The following is a 15,792-nucleotide window of genomic DNA, read 5'->3' as shown; positions in this document are numbered from 1 at the left end:
GTGGGTGGCTCCTCAACCAGAATCCTGCTGTTCAAAGGCAGAATATGTTTTCATAACAGTCTGCTCAGATGCATAGAATTGCAAGGCTAGGCGTTTGCATTTGTCACATTTGCCTTCTCTTCCTCCAAGGTGGTCAGCAATACTGTACAGGTGTTATCACACTGTGTCCTCACAGTAATCCTATGAGGTGGGGAAAAGGCCATAGGGAACGGGTGTGGCAGGGTACATGCTTGGCATGCAAAAGGTCCCAAGTTCAATTCATGGCATCTCCCGGAAGGGCTGGGGAAAGACTCCTGTCTGCAACTCTGGAGAGCTGTTGCAAGTCAGTCAATAATGAGCCACATGGGCTCTGGATAAGGCAGATTCCTATGCTCTTGCGTGGATTAGGCTGAGACTTGGCATTATCCAAGGCAACAGAGTGAACCTCGTGACTGAAGGGAGATTTGAAAGTCAGGTCGTCCTGGTCCAAGTCCACTTCACTGTAGTGACTAAGTAACATGAAGGTAAATTAGTTCAAATTCCTGCAGGAAAGGGAAGATTTAATCAATTGTGGACATAGGGTGATTATTATTATTATTTAATTTGTATACTGCCCTTCACCCAAAGATCTCAGGGTGGTTCACAACAGAAAAATACAAAATACATAAAACAAAGACAAACCAATAACCTCCCTCCCACAAACACATTAAAAAAGCCATCAAATGTTAACCAGCCAAGTGCCTGGTTGAAGAGAAATTTTTTTCCCTGGTGCCAAAAGGTGAAGGGACCAGGCAAGCCTCGCTAAAGAGAGCATTCCACAAATGGGGAGCCACCACAAAAAAGGCCCATTCTTGTGCTGCCACCCTCCAGACCTCTTATGAAGGAGGCACATGAAGAAGGGCCTCAAATGATGATCACAGGGTTGGGGTCAGTACATATGGGGAGTGGCAGTCTTTTGAGCTTTTGCATCTTTTGTTCTGCTTTCTTGCTGATAATTCACCATGACATCTCACTGCAGGCAATTTTACTAATTTAGTGTGATGTGGGGGAACCTATATTCAGGGAAGACTTCCAATACATACCTTTTTCCTACACGTATCCCTTTGGATGTATACCTGGATAGTCTAAAGGGTACACTGGCTTTTCATATGCCCAGGGTTTGGGGGCAGAGGGCAACAGTGTGACAAAGGCAGCCAGCTCTGTCTTTCATTCCAAAGTGAATTCTCCTGACATTCTAGGGGGCTGCTGGAGGAAAGCCAGTTCCAGGAAGCAGTGATCAGAAGCCTAGCAGAGCCCACACCCTACTTCTGCCAGTTCTGGAGTGAGGAGTCAGCCAAACAAAAGCACAGCCCAGGTGGTACCTCTACAACACCAACTTCCCCAGAGTTTAGCCCTAAGTGTAGAGCAGAAGATGAAGATGCTGGAGGAGTACAAGAGAGATCTCCTACAGAAACTTCAGAAGCTCAAGAGAGTCTAAGTGTCATTATTCGGAAGGAACAATTCCGGGAGCAGAAAGAAACCATTATCAGGTGAGCCAAATTGAGGGGCATATCTAAGTAGGGGTTCTCAGCAAAATAGCTATACTCTGGTGACAATACTTACATAATGCGAAAGATGCACAGAACAATGGGCAGGATTCAACAATGTTTTTGAGCTAGTGTCCTGACTTAAAAAATATTTAAAAGAATGTCACTCATTCCATGTCCCTGCGGCTCACCTATGTCCTTAAAATGCTAACTCTTGTCACAATATTCCAAATTTCAAAATATTGCAAAGCGACACATTTTAGGTTATATTCTGCACTATCAAAGTACCTGTTGCTATATCATGGGACGCATTTCTCTTCCTCCACAAAAGCCAAAAGCAGCCATTCATGTCTGTGGGAGAAAGTAAAGCAGCTGTAATTGGAGACATTGAAGAGGTAGTGCAAAACTTGGCCTCATCCCTGATGTTGAGCCCATCAGTATCTGAGATGGAGGGATGGTTTTTTCCCTCCACTCCAGTATATTCCCTTTAGAAAGCAAAGGGACAAATACATTCCTATGGGAGAAAGAAATGAGACTGCAGTCTGGCACATACTTGAGCAAGGGACAAAGTTTACTCCCTTCCCTGACAGGACTGTTGCTTTTCTTTTGCCCATAGAAGTGAGCAACCCCTGACTTCTATGGACATCTAAGAGAAAAAGTAAATACAATCCATCACAGTGATGATCCTACTACTCTGAAGTTGAGAAGGATTCCAGTGTATTAGAGAGAAGCAATGAATCTGTGCCTAAGCTTCAGCCTAGAACCTCTCTTACATTTACTAGCCTGGTGTGTGTGTGCTGGTACTTTCTGAGTCCCATCATAGACATTCAGTTCTATATATGGATTCATCTATTCATCTGTCCTGTCTGTGAACACACCCTTTCAATAAAACTGGTTTAGCTTTTTTTCATTCAGGGCAGTGTGCCTTTGGTTTGTTAGAACTTTGCCAACTTGTCAACTATGCTATTAAAAAGGTAGCGAGTAGGGTGGGCACTATTCTGTAGTACCATTCTGTAGTACCATTCTGTAAGCATGCTTGGAAACACCAACTTCCCTGGACAGGGATAACTGAAATGCTCTTTTCTCTAAAGGTTGCCAGCATTTTCAAATCTGACTGAGATGGTGCTGGAAAACACCATCAGAAACGTTCTGGTGGAGGCCAGTCGTGGGGAGGTAGTGCTGACAGCACGACCCAGAATCATTGCACTCCCTACTGTTTTCTCCCAAAAGTGAGTAACGGGGTATGAAATAATAATAATAATAATAATAATAATAATAATAATAATAATTTATTATTTCATTTTTGTATGAGCCTAGAACAAAAGGATAGAAGAACTTGGTTGATGCCTATTTAGTAACTATGAAAGCTTAGTAGCAGAGGGTCATTTATGCCCTTGTGGTTGGAATGTTCGTCCATCTTTTCTTTTGTATGCTATTGGTTTCCTTTTTTGAGTGTCTCCCCTTGTGGTGTGATTGGCTTGCTCAATGGCCACGGAATGGAAGCACAAAAGATGAGGAAAATGGGTATATGGTTGAAGTTAAAGGAGATGGTGAATAAAGGGAAAGAAGGCTTGGGGGAGGAAGAGGTGGAGTGTGTTGAGTGCTGTGGGTGCTGTGGCCTCAGGTGCAATTTCGAGAGAGGTCTGCGCAAACAGATGACCCCACAATAGGCTCCTTCCTTGGCTGTGGTGCTTGTCCAGGGGAGGAGAGGAAGTGAGTGGGCAGTAGCACTGCCACCCACCCTCCTTGGCTGTGGCACTCCTTGTGCCCAGTGGCAGCAGCTCTGCTGGTGGGTTACTTCTGACCCAGCAGCAGAAAGCAGAAGTGGTGGTGGCAATGCTGCCACCCACCCTCCTTGGTTGTGAGGCGCTTTACGCCTGGCTGCAGTAGCAGACATGATCCAGTGGCAGAGGGCAGGAGGAGAGTGGGCAGCAGCTTCCCTGGCACTGCCAGCATACACTCTGCTGCTGGCCAGAGGAGAATGGTAAGAAGTAAAAGCAGTAAGGAATCCACTAAGGTTAAGCCTGGAGAGGGGTGCATCAGTCAGAATAGAAGGTTCTCATGGTACCTGCTGCTACACAAGGAAATCAAGGAAGAAGGTATGAGAAGTGTGCCATTGGGATCCTGTTAGGTGGTATCTTCCCAAGGTCTCTAGCAAAGAACATGCCCAGCCATGCTTTTTTAAAGTCAGAAACTGGACCTGGGGCTTTTGAATACTTTTTTTAGTCTTATGAAGTTGTAAAAACTGAAATGGAGCTTTTTATTTCAGAACCATCAGTCCCATTGCTCCAATGCACAAACCGTCTCTGCTCCACCCCACCACAGCACCACTGACCTGTGCCTCCAGAGAGAACAAGGACTCTGAAGGGCAGCGGCACATCATCTTGCCCCCCTAGGGGCTTGGAGAACTCTGGTACCACACAAGTCCAGTATTCACATCTGGCTAGTCCCTGTAGGAGCCATGGTGCTACTGGAAAGCTGCTTTCTTGGAGGTGGGTCAAAGGAGAAGTGACTTGCAGAGAAAGCTATGTGACCCTACCCTATTCAATAATAGCACGGGATCTTTATCATGCAGCCTTCAAAATACAACTCTGGTTTGCACCCAAGCAGAAGTGGTTTCACTTGTGCCATGTGTGAGAGAGATTATTTTTTCAAATTAAGATGACTTTGTTTTCATCTTGGGAAGCCTCTTGTATTGTAAGTGTTCAACTTTCCCTCCACCAAGGGGCAGTGCAGTCTAGTTTGTCAGCGCTCCAGCCTCCGCAGAGGACAGCACAGGGTGCACTTTTCCTTGCTGCTACGATTCCTGCATAATGAAACCTGGCAACCAGATATGCAAGCCACAAAGCCTTTCTGAACACTACAAACCAAGATTAAAATAATACAAACTTGACGGAAGGCCAACTGGGGTGGCCTGAGCCTCAGCACGCAGCTGTTTAAGAAACAGGCCGTTTATGGGAGGCTCCTCATTCTGTCATTCCTTTTAAGTTTCCAGGAGCTAGAGGTCTGCAAACCTTGAAGGTGTTTTTTTTTTTAAGGCTAGATCACCACACAAACATTTTCAGAATGCTATACATTGTCGGGCTTGAGCCACAGAGCTCTGAAGTTTTGTAACAGCAGTGTGTTCCAGTTTCTAAACATCACCAAATATACTCTCCTAGCAGCTTGATTTGCCTCTTTCAAAGATCTCTTTTGAGTGTCCTGTTTTTGAATTTGCAAAATGTATTCTAGCACACACAAGCATCTATGAAAACTGGAACAAAGAATTTGAAGTGTGAGAGGCAGCATGATCCTGTGTTCTCTGTTAAGCAGCAACCAGCCAGCCAGCAGACTGACAATAAACCAACGGGTACACCATTCACTGCAATGTCTTGTGTGCAAAAGCTTTACCTCATTATAGAATTATAAACTTTTCTGTGAATGGTGTGGACAGTAGTCTTGCCTTATCTCTTTAGGTTAATGTCATGGCTATCATCCTTGATCAACATTCCCCCCCCCCCTTTTTTGACAATGCTGAATTGTCAGAGCTGCCTTGTTCATTTTTAGCAAAGATTTTAACTTATTTTACCATCTCCTCTCATGGGCGCCTGGCCCCAATCATTGGGGTATGTGTGGTGGTCTAAATTCAGAATTTATTGAGAAAAGCAACCGCTCCCCCAATTTCCAAACATGCAATTTTAGGAGGAAGATATGGGTATGAACAGGGCACGTGCAAAGGTTTCTGTAAGGTTGGTGAGAGCAAAAAAATTAAATGAAACGTGACAGGGCATGATGTACAGACATACCTTCAGGATGACAAATTCCATGCAACCAAATATTGTGCTTCTGTTTCTGGAGCAGAGGCTCCTGTGACTAAAACAGCATGAGAAGAGTACTGAAAACAGTGGCTTGATTCAAACAGCAGTTTTGTTCAACAATAAACACTTTTGTTCCCTCCACACTGTCAGTACTCAAGTAGCTACTTCAGCAATATCTTCAACAACTCTCGCCATCACAGACTTCTCATGCCACCTTAGAAGGGGGACTTAACACTTGAGCCCATAAGCCTTTTAAAAACAAAGTATTTGTACTGCAGCTAATTTATTTCAGAAAGTCTGAATTGGCTTTAATTTGGCATATATAGGGCTGCTCTTTTTTCCTGGGTATCATTACCTATCTTCAAACCAGGGCAACAGCTCTATTAGCTACTTGGTAGTATTTAGGTGTCAAATGGAGACAGCCTAGGAAGAATTGCAAGAGAAAGAAAGCACAGGGGCAGCTATCTATCATGGCTGGATTGGAAACACTTAGAGAGGATGCGGCCAAAGCAGCCGTGTCCATGCTGCTTAGCAGCCTGGGAACAGCAGTATCTTCCCCGTTGTGCAGGTGATGGCTGAAGCTTGGTGGAAAAGGTGGGCAGGGGTTGGTGCATTGCATGGAGAGCAGCCATGGGTTGCGTACACGTGAACTGGAATATGGTCTGATGTGATTAAATTATTGGGGAGGCTGGCTGCTCGAGGCCTCGCTGTTATTAGTAAAGCACCTCTGCTCTGTTCTTTAGCCTGCACATTGCTTCTCTTTTCTGTGAGCTGTTTTAGCTAGCTGCCTTGAGAGGGAGACTAACTAAACCCAAGAGAGAGCCCCAGAGCCAAGCTATGCCATAGCTTCATTATGTGATGGCAAGCAGCACCATGCTAGGCCCTCAAAAGGAAGCTGAGCATGGAGCCTCCAAGCTGAGGAGCTTCAGGGCCAAAGGAACATGACAATAATTGTGTGAATGCAATTACTGTGCACTTCCCCCTCCTTATGTAAATAGCAGTCACAGTCTGAGGATCCTGCGAGATGTGGAGAGTAGTTTAACACTTTGCCTTCCTGCCACATTCCTGGTCCCAAAAATGCCTTTCTGAAGCTGCTATTTGCATTTCAAGTGTAGAAACATCTCTCTCTCTCTTTTGTTTTTAAGCCTGGGTCAGCAGCAAGGAAGCTGAAGAGTTAAACTCACCCCTCTCTCCCCACATGGTCCCATGGTCAAGCTTCTTCCTGGCTGATGTACATAACTGAAAAGAAAAGTGCACATTAATTGTAGTCATGTAATTAACATCTACAGTGGTACCTCGCAAGACGAATGCCTCGCAAGACGAAAAAGTTTTCCGTTTTTTGAGTCGTTCCGCAAGACGAATTTCCCTATGGGCTTGCTACGCAAGACGAAACGTCTTGCGAGTTTGTTTCCTTTTTCTTAAAGCCGCTAAGCCATTAATAGCCGCTAAGCCGCTAATAGCCATGCTTCGCAAGACGAAAAAACTGCAAGACGAAGAGACTCGCGGAACGGATTAATTTCGTCTTGCGAGGCACCACTGTACTTGGCAGTCAGGTTTAGCCCTGTGACTGTCTTGCTTACTCCCTTGCAGGATCACAAAAATAAACCAACTCATGTTTGAACCACAAAGTGCTGTTCTATTGTAGCAGCATAATGCTGAATAAGAAACAAATAAGTGCTTTATGCAGCCAGGATCTGGTGCCTTGCCAGCAATCTAGCTTCCTGGAATTGCTACTGGAATTCCTGTTTGCCATGAGATAGTTTCTCGGGGAGGAAAAAACCCTCGCCCAATCTGGGGGGAAAGGCTATTAGCTAGACACCAACCTTTGCTCCTGTGCCTTTAACATAAGTTTGAACAGATGTTGGTTGTGAAAATGATTGGCTTTCTACCTTGACAAGCTGCTTCTACACATCACACATCAAGCAACAGTTAAAAAGCACAAGAGCAGGCCAGGTTGAATGTGTTTGTATTTGGTCAGCTGGCAACCCCACAAGCCATGATGCAATCACTGTAGGCAATCTGACTCCCAGCCTTGACTAACTATCCTACCTTATTCACTCCTCCCCCCCTCCGGGAAAACACACCTTTCTTAGTTTGTCTATTATCTCCCCACCCACTGCAACACTGCTTTTAGTTCTCATTTGCCCTGTAGTATCCCCTAGACACCCAAGCTTCATTCATTTTTGATTCTCTGTTCTAAAGAGTGGCTCTTCATTGTTGAAATAATTGTGACTGGAGATACAAAAACACAGAATTATAAAAATACTTCTGTTCAAATGTACTGAGAGGGGAAACAACTTACTCATGTGTATGAACCATGTTTCATACGTTTCCGAGCACAATTCAAAGTGTTGGTGCTGACCTTTAAAGCCCAAAACGGCCTTGGTCCTGTATACCTGAAGGAGTGTCTCCACCCCCAACGTTCAGCCCAGACACTGAGATCCAGCACCGAGGGCCTTCTGGCGGTTCCCTCATTGCGAGAAGTGAGGTTACAGGGAACCAGACAGAGGGTCTTCTCGGTAGTGGCGCCCTCCCTGTGGAACACCCTCCCTTCAGATGTGAAGGAAATAAGCAGTTATCCTATCTTTAAAAGACATCTGAAGGCAGCCCTGTTTAGGGAAGTTTTTAATATTTAATGCTGTACTGTTTTTAACACTTGATTGGGAGCCGTCCAGAGTGGCTGGGGAAACTCAGCCAGATGGGCGGGGTATAAATTATTGTTATTATTATTATTACCACAGGCCTGTAAACCGAGCAAACCAATGCATGTCTACTCAGAAGTAAGTCCCTCTGAGTTCAGTGGAACTTGCTCTCAGGATCATAGCCTAAATGTGTAAAGGTTTATCAATACACAAATTACCCCCTGATAAATTGATTCTGGATATATGGTTAAAAAATCAAGATTATGAGGATAAGGTTTTAAATATGTATTATGTAGAAGAGATAAAACACCATGATAAAAATTTAATGTTTTAGGATTCACAGTCTAATTGTTAGTTCCATTCTGCTTTGTCTTGTACAAAATTTATGTAATGGGGAACAATGACAGGAACATGCACTGATACGAAGACAAACCCCTATTTGCTTTTGTTTTCTACTCTCTTCTACTATTAAAAGACTAACAATGTAAAGAAATTTTGGAAGATTATGGTCTAATATCCTGTGAATTACTACTACAACAACAACAGCAGCAGCAGCAGCAGCAACAACAACAACAGTTTTGTGCTATCTGGATTCCAGCTTGCAAAAAAAATGTTGCAGCTTTTGTAGGATCATAATTCACAAAATGTGGGAGCGTGTTGAGAAAGAAAAAGATTAACCAACATATATGGAGCATCTTTCATAACTTCATGCAACAATTTTGAATGTATCTAACATGAGGTGACGTGTTTAGCCAAAAATCTTCCACTGTTTTCATACACTTCCTAAAATGTACAGTAACATTTAGTTCATTTTAACTGTTGCTTTCACATAGTGCACATTCCTGCTTGGTTTTCCATCAGTGGTTATGCCCACCAGAAGCCCAGACCCTTTGCACAATTGAATATCCTTCCCCCCCCCCATACATACTGTTTCTCAAAGAGTAGCCTTTTGTCCATCGTTGGTCCTCTTGTTAAAGGGGTGTGTACAGACATCCAGGTTTTTTTGGCAAATCACCCCACCCTGGAGCGTTTTGATTGTGGAACACAGTTGTCCTTCCTTCACACTGAGGCTCTGCAACAGGGAAAACCGGTTTTACCAGTACACAGTCTTCTTGTTGCTGGCAAATCTCCTACCCTCACTCTATAAGCAATATTTTTTTATTAATTGAAGTGTGTTCTTGTGTAATCGTCATGGGCACATGTGCCTATGACATCACTTATGACAATCAACCCCCCCCCCCAAGCAATTGTAATGAATTTTAAAGGTTAGATCCTCATTCCTGATTTCAATGGAAAATGACTATCCCTATTCCCTGGTGCCCTGTTGGTTCCCCAGATTCAAAACCCATCTTTCCCCCTCTACACTGGAACACCCCTCTTTTGTTTAAAGCAGTGATGGCCAAACTTGGCCCTCCAGCTGTTTTGGGACTACAATTCCCATCATCCCTAGCTAACAGGAGCAGTGGTCAGGGATGATGGGAATTGTAGCCCCAAAACAGCTGTTTGGCCATCACTGGTTTAAAGGAACAAACATTTATAATCAGTAGGGCTATAGTTCTTGCTACAGGACCCATTTGAACAGATGCACAAAGTTAACTGACAGAGAGCATCATGAAGAATGTTGGTCCTTTAAAAAGATAATTCCACACTCAATGACCTGAACATGCATGAAGCCCAGATCCTTCTTGGTCAGTTGCTGCCCAGCCAGGGACCCTCTATTTTCTAACACATAGTAGCATCATTTAACCAGTTAGGGTCACTGATTAATGTCCTCCTTCCTAAATTATACTGTGTGTGGATTCTGATCTGAATTATAACTGGTGCTATCCCACTGTCATTCTTGATGCAAGTGACATGTTTTAAAATGATATCCACATCAATACATATGTGTTATATATAAAAGAGTTATCTTCATTTTTAAAAAAACAAACTTCAAAATAATATTTATTTCAATTCATAGTCTTGCTTTTAACAATGAATGGGACAAGACAACCTGGTGAATTTTGACATTAGATGGACAACACACACCTATTTCATTTTACCACAAAATGTCTTGCCAAATATTTGTCTAAGGTCAGAATGCTAAAAATCAGTGATGATATCCATGTCTTATGAGGACATTGCCATCTTGGATATCATTCTGCATGTACAGTACAGCTACTGCACATTTCTATCTAAGATGACAACTCAGGCACAAAGACGTATTTGAGAGGCAAATTTCACCAGGAGCAGCTCTTTCCAGCACCACCAGGTACAAGCAGGGAGTACAACAGTTGTGCATTTCCCACCTGACAGCCTTTGGGGGGGGATCTTTGGGCCAGGTGTGATCCTCAGACCTGTTAAACATTTAACACCTGCTGTATCTCTCCATTGTTGGTCTGAAAAAGAGAAAGAACAAAAGCAGTGGATGGATCACCTGTTGGCAGGCTGTTCTTTGCAGGCTTATGATGATGATGATGATGATGTTGCTTTCCTTCAGGCAACTGGTGCATAAGGGTCCGGTTTTGTTGGCTAGGACAGGGTGTCATTCTATGGCATCCTTGCTATAAGTGGGGGTGGGGGAATGGGGAAGAACATCAGTAAGACAAGATGGAACATCATAAGACAAGATGGAACATCATGCCTGGGCTGCTTTAATAAATCTTTTGAGAACATGGTATGTCCCCTGGTATATAACAAAAAAAACAGGTAAATTGTTTGGGAAAAGGAAAATGGCCTTTAGAATGTCCTGTATTGTTCATGACAGTTCCAACAAAATGCAATGCAGTGGCCACTGGCTGGCCCCTTCAGGAAAATAAAGCCCTGTCTTCTGTTAGCCCCACCTGCCTATCTTTTTATTTAGAACCATTCCAGAGGGTGACACTGACTGCCCGTGTTGTCCTTGAAGAACTCAGCAGGGAGAAAGAAGGGGACAAAACAAGAATTAGTTGGCTCTGCTTACCATTGTCTCTTGTTCCACCTACTGTTTGGGCTCACTGCCTTCCGCCCCAGTAGTTCTACTGTAACAAAGTAAACCAGAGCTTTCCAAACTGTGTGGCACAACACGTTAGTGTGTCAGCTGCAGTGTGTAGTAGTGTCATGCAAATGCCCCCCACACTCTTATAAGGTAGTTTAACCTCCGGTTTGCAAGTAAAACTGAGTTACTGTGTCACAAAATGATGCATATCTAAAAAGTGTGTCACCAAGATGGAATGCTTGGAAAGCTCTGAAGTAAATGATCACCTTTTTGTCTATCATTTGAAAATCAAGGATTTATAAGAGACCGTGACCTTATATTGAATTTATGGCTCAATTTATGTTTTGTGTAATTATGTAGAAAAGAAACACCCACCTGGATTTCTACTGATGCTGGTCCCACCAGTGCTGCTGGTGTTACTGCACACATTATATTGCAAGTACAAATTGAGTCCCCTCAAAAGTGAAACTAACATGCCACTTAAGACAAGAAAATTGAGTGAGAATGGCTCTAAAATATGTAGGAAAAAACCCATTGTATGGTGTTAGGTATGTCACTAATCTCTTTGTCCTTAAGATTTCCAGCTGCAAAATGGGAGCAAGAGTAACAGCACACATTCGTCTTGAAATCAAGTAACATTGTAAAGCATTGTCCACCCTGTAAGTGTTATCTAAATAAGAAAAACCACACAATGTCAAGTCATCCTGGAAAAAGGGCAAAATTCAATGAAAAATTAACCTCTTTGAATTCCTACCGATCTTTTTCACCCACCCACCCACCCACCCACCCACCCACCCACACACCCAATTGCTTTCCTTCTACTTTCCTTCTTATACTTACAGCCTACAGGCACTTCTGGCTGTCACACACACACTACAATAACAATCAAGAATCTTGTGGCATCTGAAAGAATATCAAATTATGACATAAGCTTTTCATGGACATCAGATGCACCTACACTCCGCTATAAAGACCATAAAGTCTACAACAAAGGCTGCGCCCTTCTGTTTTATGGGACTGCTGGCACATGGAAATTTCAGTTTCATTTCTGACAGGCTACTCTAAATGATGTACAAGTCCGCTCCAACCTTACAATTTCATTGCTGGCATAGCATAAAAGGGGAGAACTAGGCATTATGCAAAACACAGGAATGCCTCTTAAGGCCAGAGGTCCCATGTCCATTGCCCCACGATGTGGATCAAGGGGTGTGTGTGTGAATGCACAGTATGATGGTATCATTACTAAATATTACAGGGGAAATGAACTCCAGATGTGGCAGCTGTTTTGGGCAGCAGTCCTGTGCTTTGGATAAATTCTAGTTCTACCTGGAGAGACTCCATTCAGTGTGGGTTCTTGGGATACAGAGCCCTAGCCACATTGACTGCAGGCTGCCTTAGAGCCCTAGGGCCTTAACCACCAACACTGTTTTAGGGCAGGGGTCAGCAACCTAAGGCCCATGGGCCAGAAGCGTCCTGTAGAGGTCATTTGACCAGCCCATGAGCTGCCCCTGAACAGAGCTGCCCGCTCACGTGCTGCGCTAAACCGGCGCAGTGCCTCGCTTCCGCGGCACCAAAAATCGCATCTGCGCAGACGCTGAAAAACGCATCTGTGCAGGTGCATACACCAAAAATCGTGGGGGCACATGCTCATTCGTGGGAGAGATCTCTGTGGGACCAATCCGGCTCAGGCAAGATAAACCTTGCTGACCTCTGTTTTAGGGGTTGTTTTTTTAAAAAGCTAAAATACTGTTTCGTTAGATGACATCCATTAACTCAGTTTGGGAGTATAGTTTAATCCCTGCAACATGGAACCAGAAATGCATTCCCAGAACAGGCAACGCACACACTAGCTTTAATGTTTCCTTTCAGTCACATAAAGCTGCCTTAACTACTAGAACTCAACACTCTCTTCCAAGTCCCTGGGCTCAGATAGCTAACAGAAATCTCATTCTCATGGCCTTTTTGGTTTCCATAGAGAGAACTCTGTCCCACTGACTTCAGCGGTGGCTCTGCCAATGCTGATGTTGTTTACAGAAGACCAAGGGGAGAGGGATCCCAAGGAGAGAAGACTTTTGTCCAAGCAGAATGACTGTAGATGTGTAGTACAGGTTCAAGTCCGCTCAGCATGAGTCCATCAGCATGAAATCACTGGGTGGACCTTCAGGAAGTACACCTCTCACCTTGGTGCCCAATATGTAAAATGGGAGGAATATATCATAGCAAAATGAAAACTGTAAAAAGCACTTTAATATAATTAAAGGGACTAGGCAAAGGATTAATACAAAGACTGAATCTTGCTCTCCAGCAGAAGCCCAAGCAGTCACCTCCCAAGCTCCAGTACATTGTGTGCAGTTCTTTTGCTCGGCCGTCTCCAAACTGTGCGTAACATACGCATGTGTGTGCGTGTATAAACACCACGCTGAGTTACATTCAGTTTGTGACTTTCTCCAGCCTCTCACTCCTCAACAGTGCACTCAAGGTACTCTTCCCACTTAGGCCTGATTTGAATTTGCTGGCCTCTGCCTGGCACAAATGGGCAACCTAGCTTCCCTCTGGTTTGCCTTCCAGGGCCAGCGGTGTGACAAAGGGAACTCTGCACAGCCTCCTCTCCTGTTCTCCCTCCCAAACCTGCACATTCAAGCCCGATTCTCCTTGGCACCTGCCAATCCCCTTGCACCTGAACCAGGATGTGGACGTTTTACACGTCCCTCCCTCGGCCATGCCCATCCCCTCCTTCCTCCCTTCTCCTCCTGTGTTCCCAGCAGTGCCATACACCTGCCCGGGACTGCGCTCCCTCCCTCCCCCCTCCCCACGCTGCCCGCCCTGGGGCAGCGAAGTGAGAGAGGCAGGTGGGCGGAAAGCGACAGCTGGTGTTGTTCCAGGGAAGGTTTAATGAGCATTGCCTTCCTTCCCTCCCCCTCTCTGCTCTTTGTGCAGCGAGTTGCCCGGGCTGCTGGCTCTAATCAACCCCATTAGCAAGGGCTCTGGTGCTAATCTGGGGGGCTCCTGATGCCCCCCTCTCCCCCCACCCCACATGCCTGGCTTGCCTTCCTGCCCTGCTGTGTCAATATTTGCCCTGAGCAAATGCAGAGCCCATGACAGGTGTGCAGGGGAGACGGCACTCTCCTGGTGACAACCCAGCCCTCGGGCTCCTCCATGCAGCCCCCCACGCCCTGGCCCCCCTTACTGCCTGCCAAGCCAGAGCTATTTTTATCAGGCCTATAAAAGCCACCGCAGGGCCAGCATCACCCTCATTTTCCACTTGCTCGGCTGGGAAGGTGAGTCCCTCACCTGGAGCTGCCAACGTGTCACTGGAGCCAGGTGAGATGTTCCCAGGCTATTGCTCAGCAATGCCGGGGGGGGGATGGGCGCTGGGAAGAGGAGACTGGCGGCTGGAGGCTGCCCCAATGGGGGTTTGTTATGGGGGGCTCAACACCTCAAATGCACAGGGGCTTCTGCTGTGCCCCAGGACTATCCCAGGTACTTGGGGAAGTGGGTGGGAGAGAAAAGGGAACCTGCTGGGGCTTGCCTGATTCAGCACTGCACTTCTCTGCCTTCGATAATTTTGCCAACAAGAGAGAATTTAAGCATATGCAGCTTCTCCCATCAGGGTGGGAAGAGAAGTTAAGCTTGGCAAAATTCTCCCCTCTGTCATTATTTTTAATTGCTTACAGCAACGTGGCTACCCTGTGTGATTCATGAGTCAGAGGAAACGGAATCTGGAATTTCCCTTCTCCAGACAGCATTCGGTCCTACACTGTACTGTTGTAAAACGGTTGGCTATTAAAGGCAAAGAAAACCTATCCCATACTAAATCTGAGGGTTTAGTTCTGTTTGCCTGCCAGACATGGCCCCTTTTCTTTAATTTGTTTATTGTTAAGTATTTTTTACTCCTGCCCCCATTTTTCTTTTATTTTGCCATTCCCTTCCACCATCCCTTTTCCTTTCCTTTCCTTTCCTTTCCTTTCCTTTCCTTTCCTTTCCTTTCCTTTCCTTTCCTTTCCTTTCCTTTCCTTTCCTTTCCTTTCCCTTCCCTATAAGCTCTTTTTCTTCCACAGATACCTCGGAGTTCCCTTCCAGATGATGCTCTGACTGGGATCCCATGTGGCGGCTGGGGCATATTTCGTGGCAGAATGACATGGCAGGAATGGGCTCCTTCACACATCTCCAGTAGCCTGTCCCCAGGCGATTGCTGTGCTTGCCTCGCGTCGAGCCCCACGCACAAGACCTGACGTGAATGTTTTGTTCGTTCGGCTCGCGTTAGGCAGGTCCAGCCTATCTGCAAACACATGGCATGCCTGCGCAGTGGAAATGGGTGGCATGCATGTAGCATACATACCTACATGCGCTGTGTGCTCACAGGGCATCATGTGCATCCTTAGAGCCTTGTACACCTGTGCCCTCCTATTGCTTCAACACCCAGCCTCTGCATCAAGTAAGCTACACTTGGCAATACAGCCTGTCCAGGAAAACAGCCACAGACAGCCTAGGCAACTTTATAGAAGGCTTGGCTTGGCCAGCACAAGCCTTTTTCTGAGCATGGCTGTAATGGGATATTTTGAAGTGAGTTGTCAGCCATCTTTGTCTTGCATTACACAGCAGCTATGCTTGGGAAAAGGTTTTATTGAAGGCTGCCAGCACTTGGAGGAATCGTATGTTCAGAAAGACAATGCAGTTTACAAAGGACACCTGTAACATTGCTGCCCATTTTGTCCTCTAACTACTTTATCGACCAACTGAATTTTGCCACTCTTGTTACCTTCTTTTAATGCCTTTGACCTCCCACTAATTGCAAGTCCCATTAGGCTCATTTTGCAGAAAGAAACTGAAGCGGAAATTAAACAGTTTGCGCTCCAATCCCAAAGGGATTCTGTGGCAAAACTAGGATTTTA

The 15,792-nt window shown here is 45.1% G+C and overlaps 1 protein-coding gene and 1 long non-coding RNA gene across 7 annotated transcripts in view; one reads left to right on the top strand and one right to left on the bottom strand.

Annotated features, from left to right (window-relative positions):
* The window catches only part of CFAP65 (cilia and flagella associated protein 65), a 42,398-nt gene extending 37,472 nt beyond the window's left edge, over positions 1-4,926 (top strand). For all 5 annotated transcript variants that reach the window (XM_080976400.1, XM_080976401.1, XM_080976398.1 and 2 more), the window contains 3 exons: positions 1,218-1,508; positions 2,597-2,734; positions 3,775-4,926. In XM_080976400.1, the coding sequence (XP_080832526.1) occupies positions 1,218-1,508; positions 2,597-2,734; positions 3,775-3,901 (556 nt within the window). In that variant the 3' untranslated portion in view covers positions 3,902-4,926. The remainder of the gene's footprint in view (positions 1-1,217; positions 1,509-2,596; positions 2,735-3,774) is intronic.
* LOC308460405 lies at positions 7-14,592 on the bottom strand. Of its 2 annotated transcripts, XR_013978556.1 has the most exons (7): positions 14,192-14,592; positions 10,361-10,487; positions 8,873-9,016; positions 6,487-6,541; positions 5,291-5,357; positions 1,794-1,856; positions 7-521 (listed from the first exon to the last, which is right to left on the bottom strand). It is a non-coding gene; the product is annotated as an uncharacterized lncRNA (long non-coding RNA). The 2 variants fall into 2 exon arrangements; XR_013978557.1 differs by lacking the exons at positions 10,361-10,487; positions 14,192-14,592 and adding an exon at positions 10,233-10,318.
* Positions 14,593-15,792: the final 1,200 nt, after the last annotated feature.

The sequence above is a fragment of the Podarcis pityusensis genome, assembly GCF_964106645.2.
Source record: "Podarcis pityusensis genome assembly, chromosome: 1".
In the NCBI taxonomy this organism is placed as follows: Eukaryota; Metazoa; Chordata; class Lepidosauria; order Squamata; family Lacertidae; genus Podarcis; species Podarcis pityusensis.
This window is presented reverse-complemented; position numbering and strand designations above follow the sequence as displayed.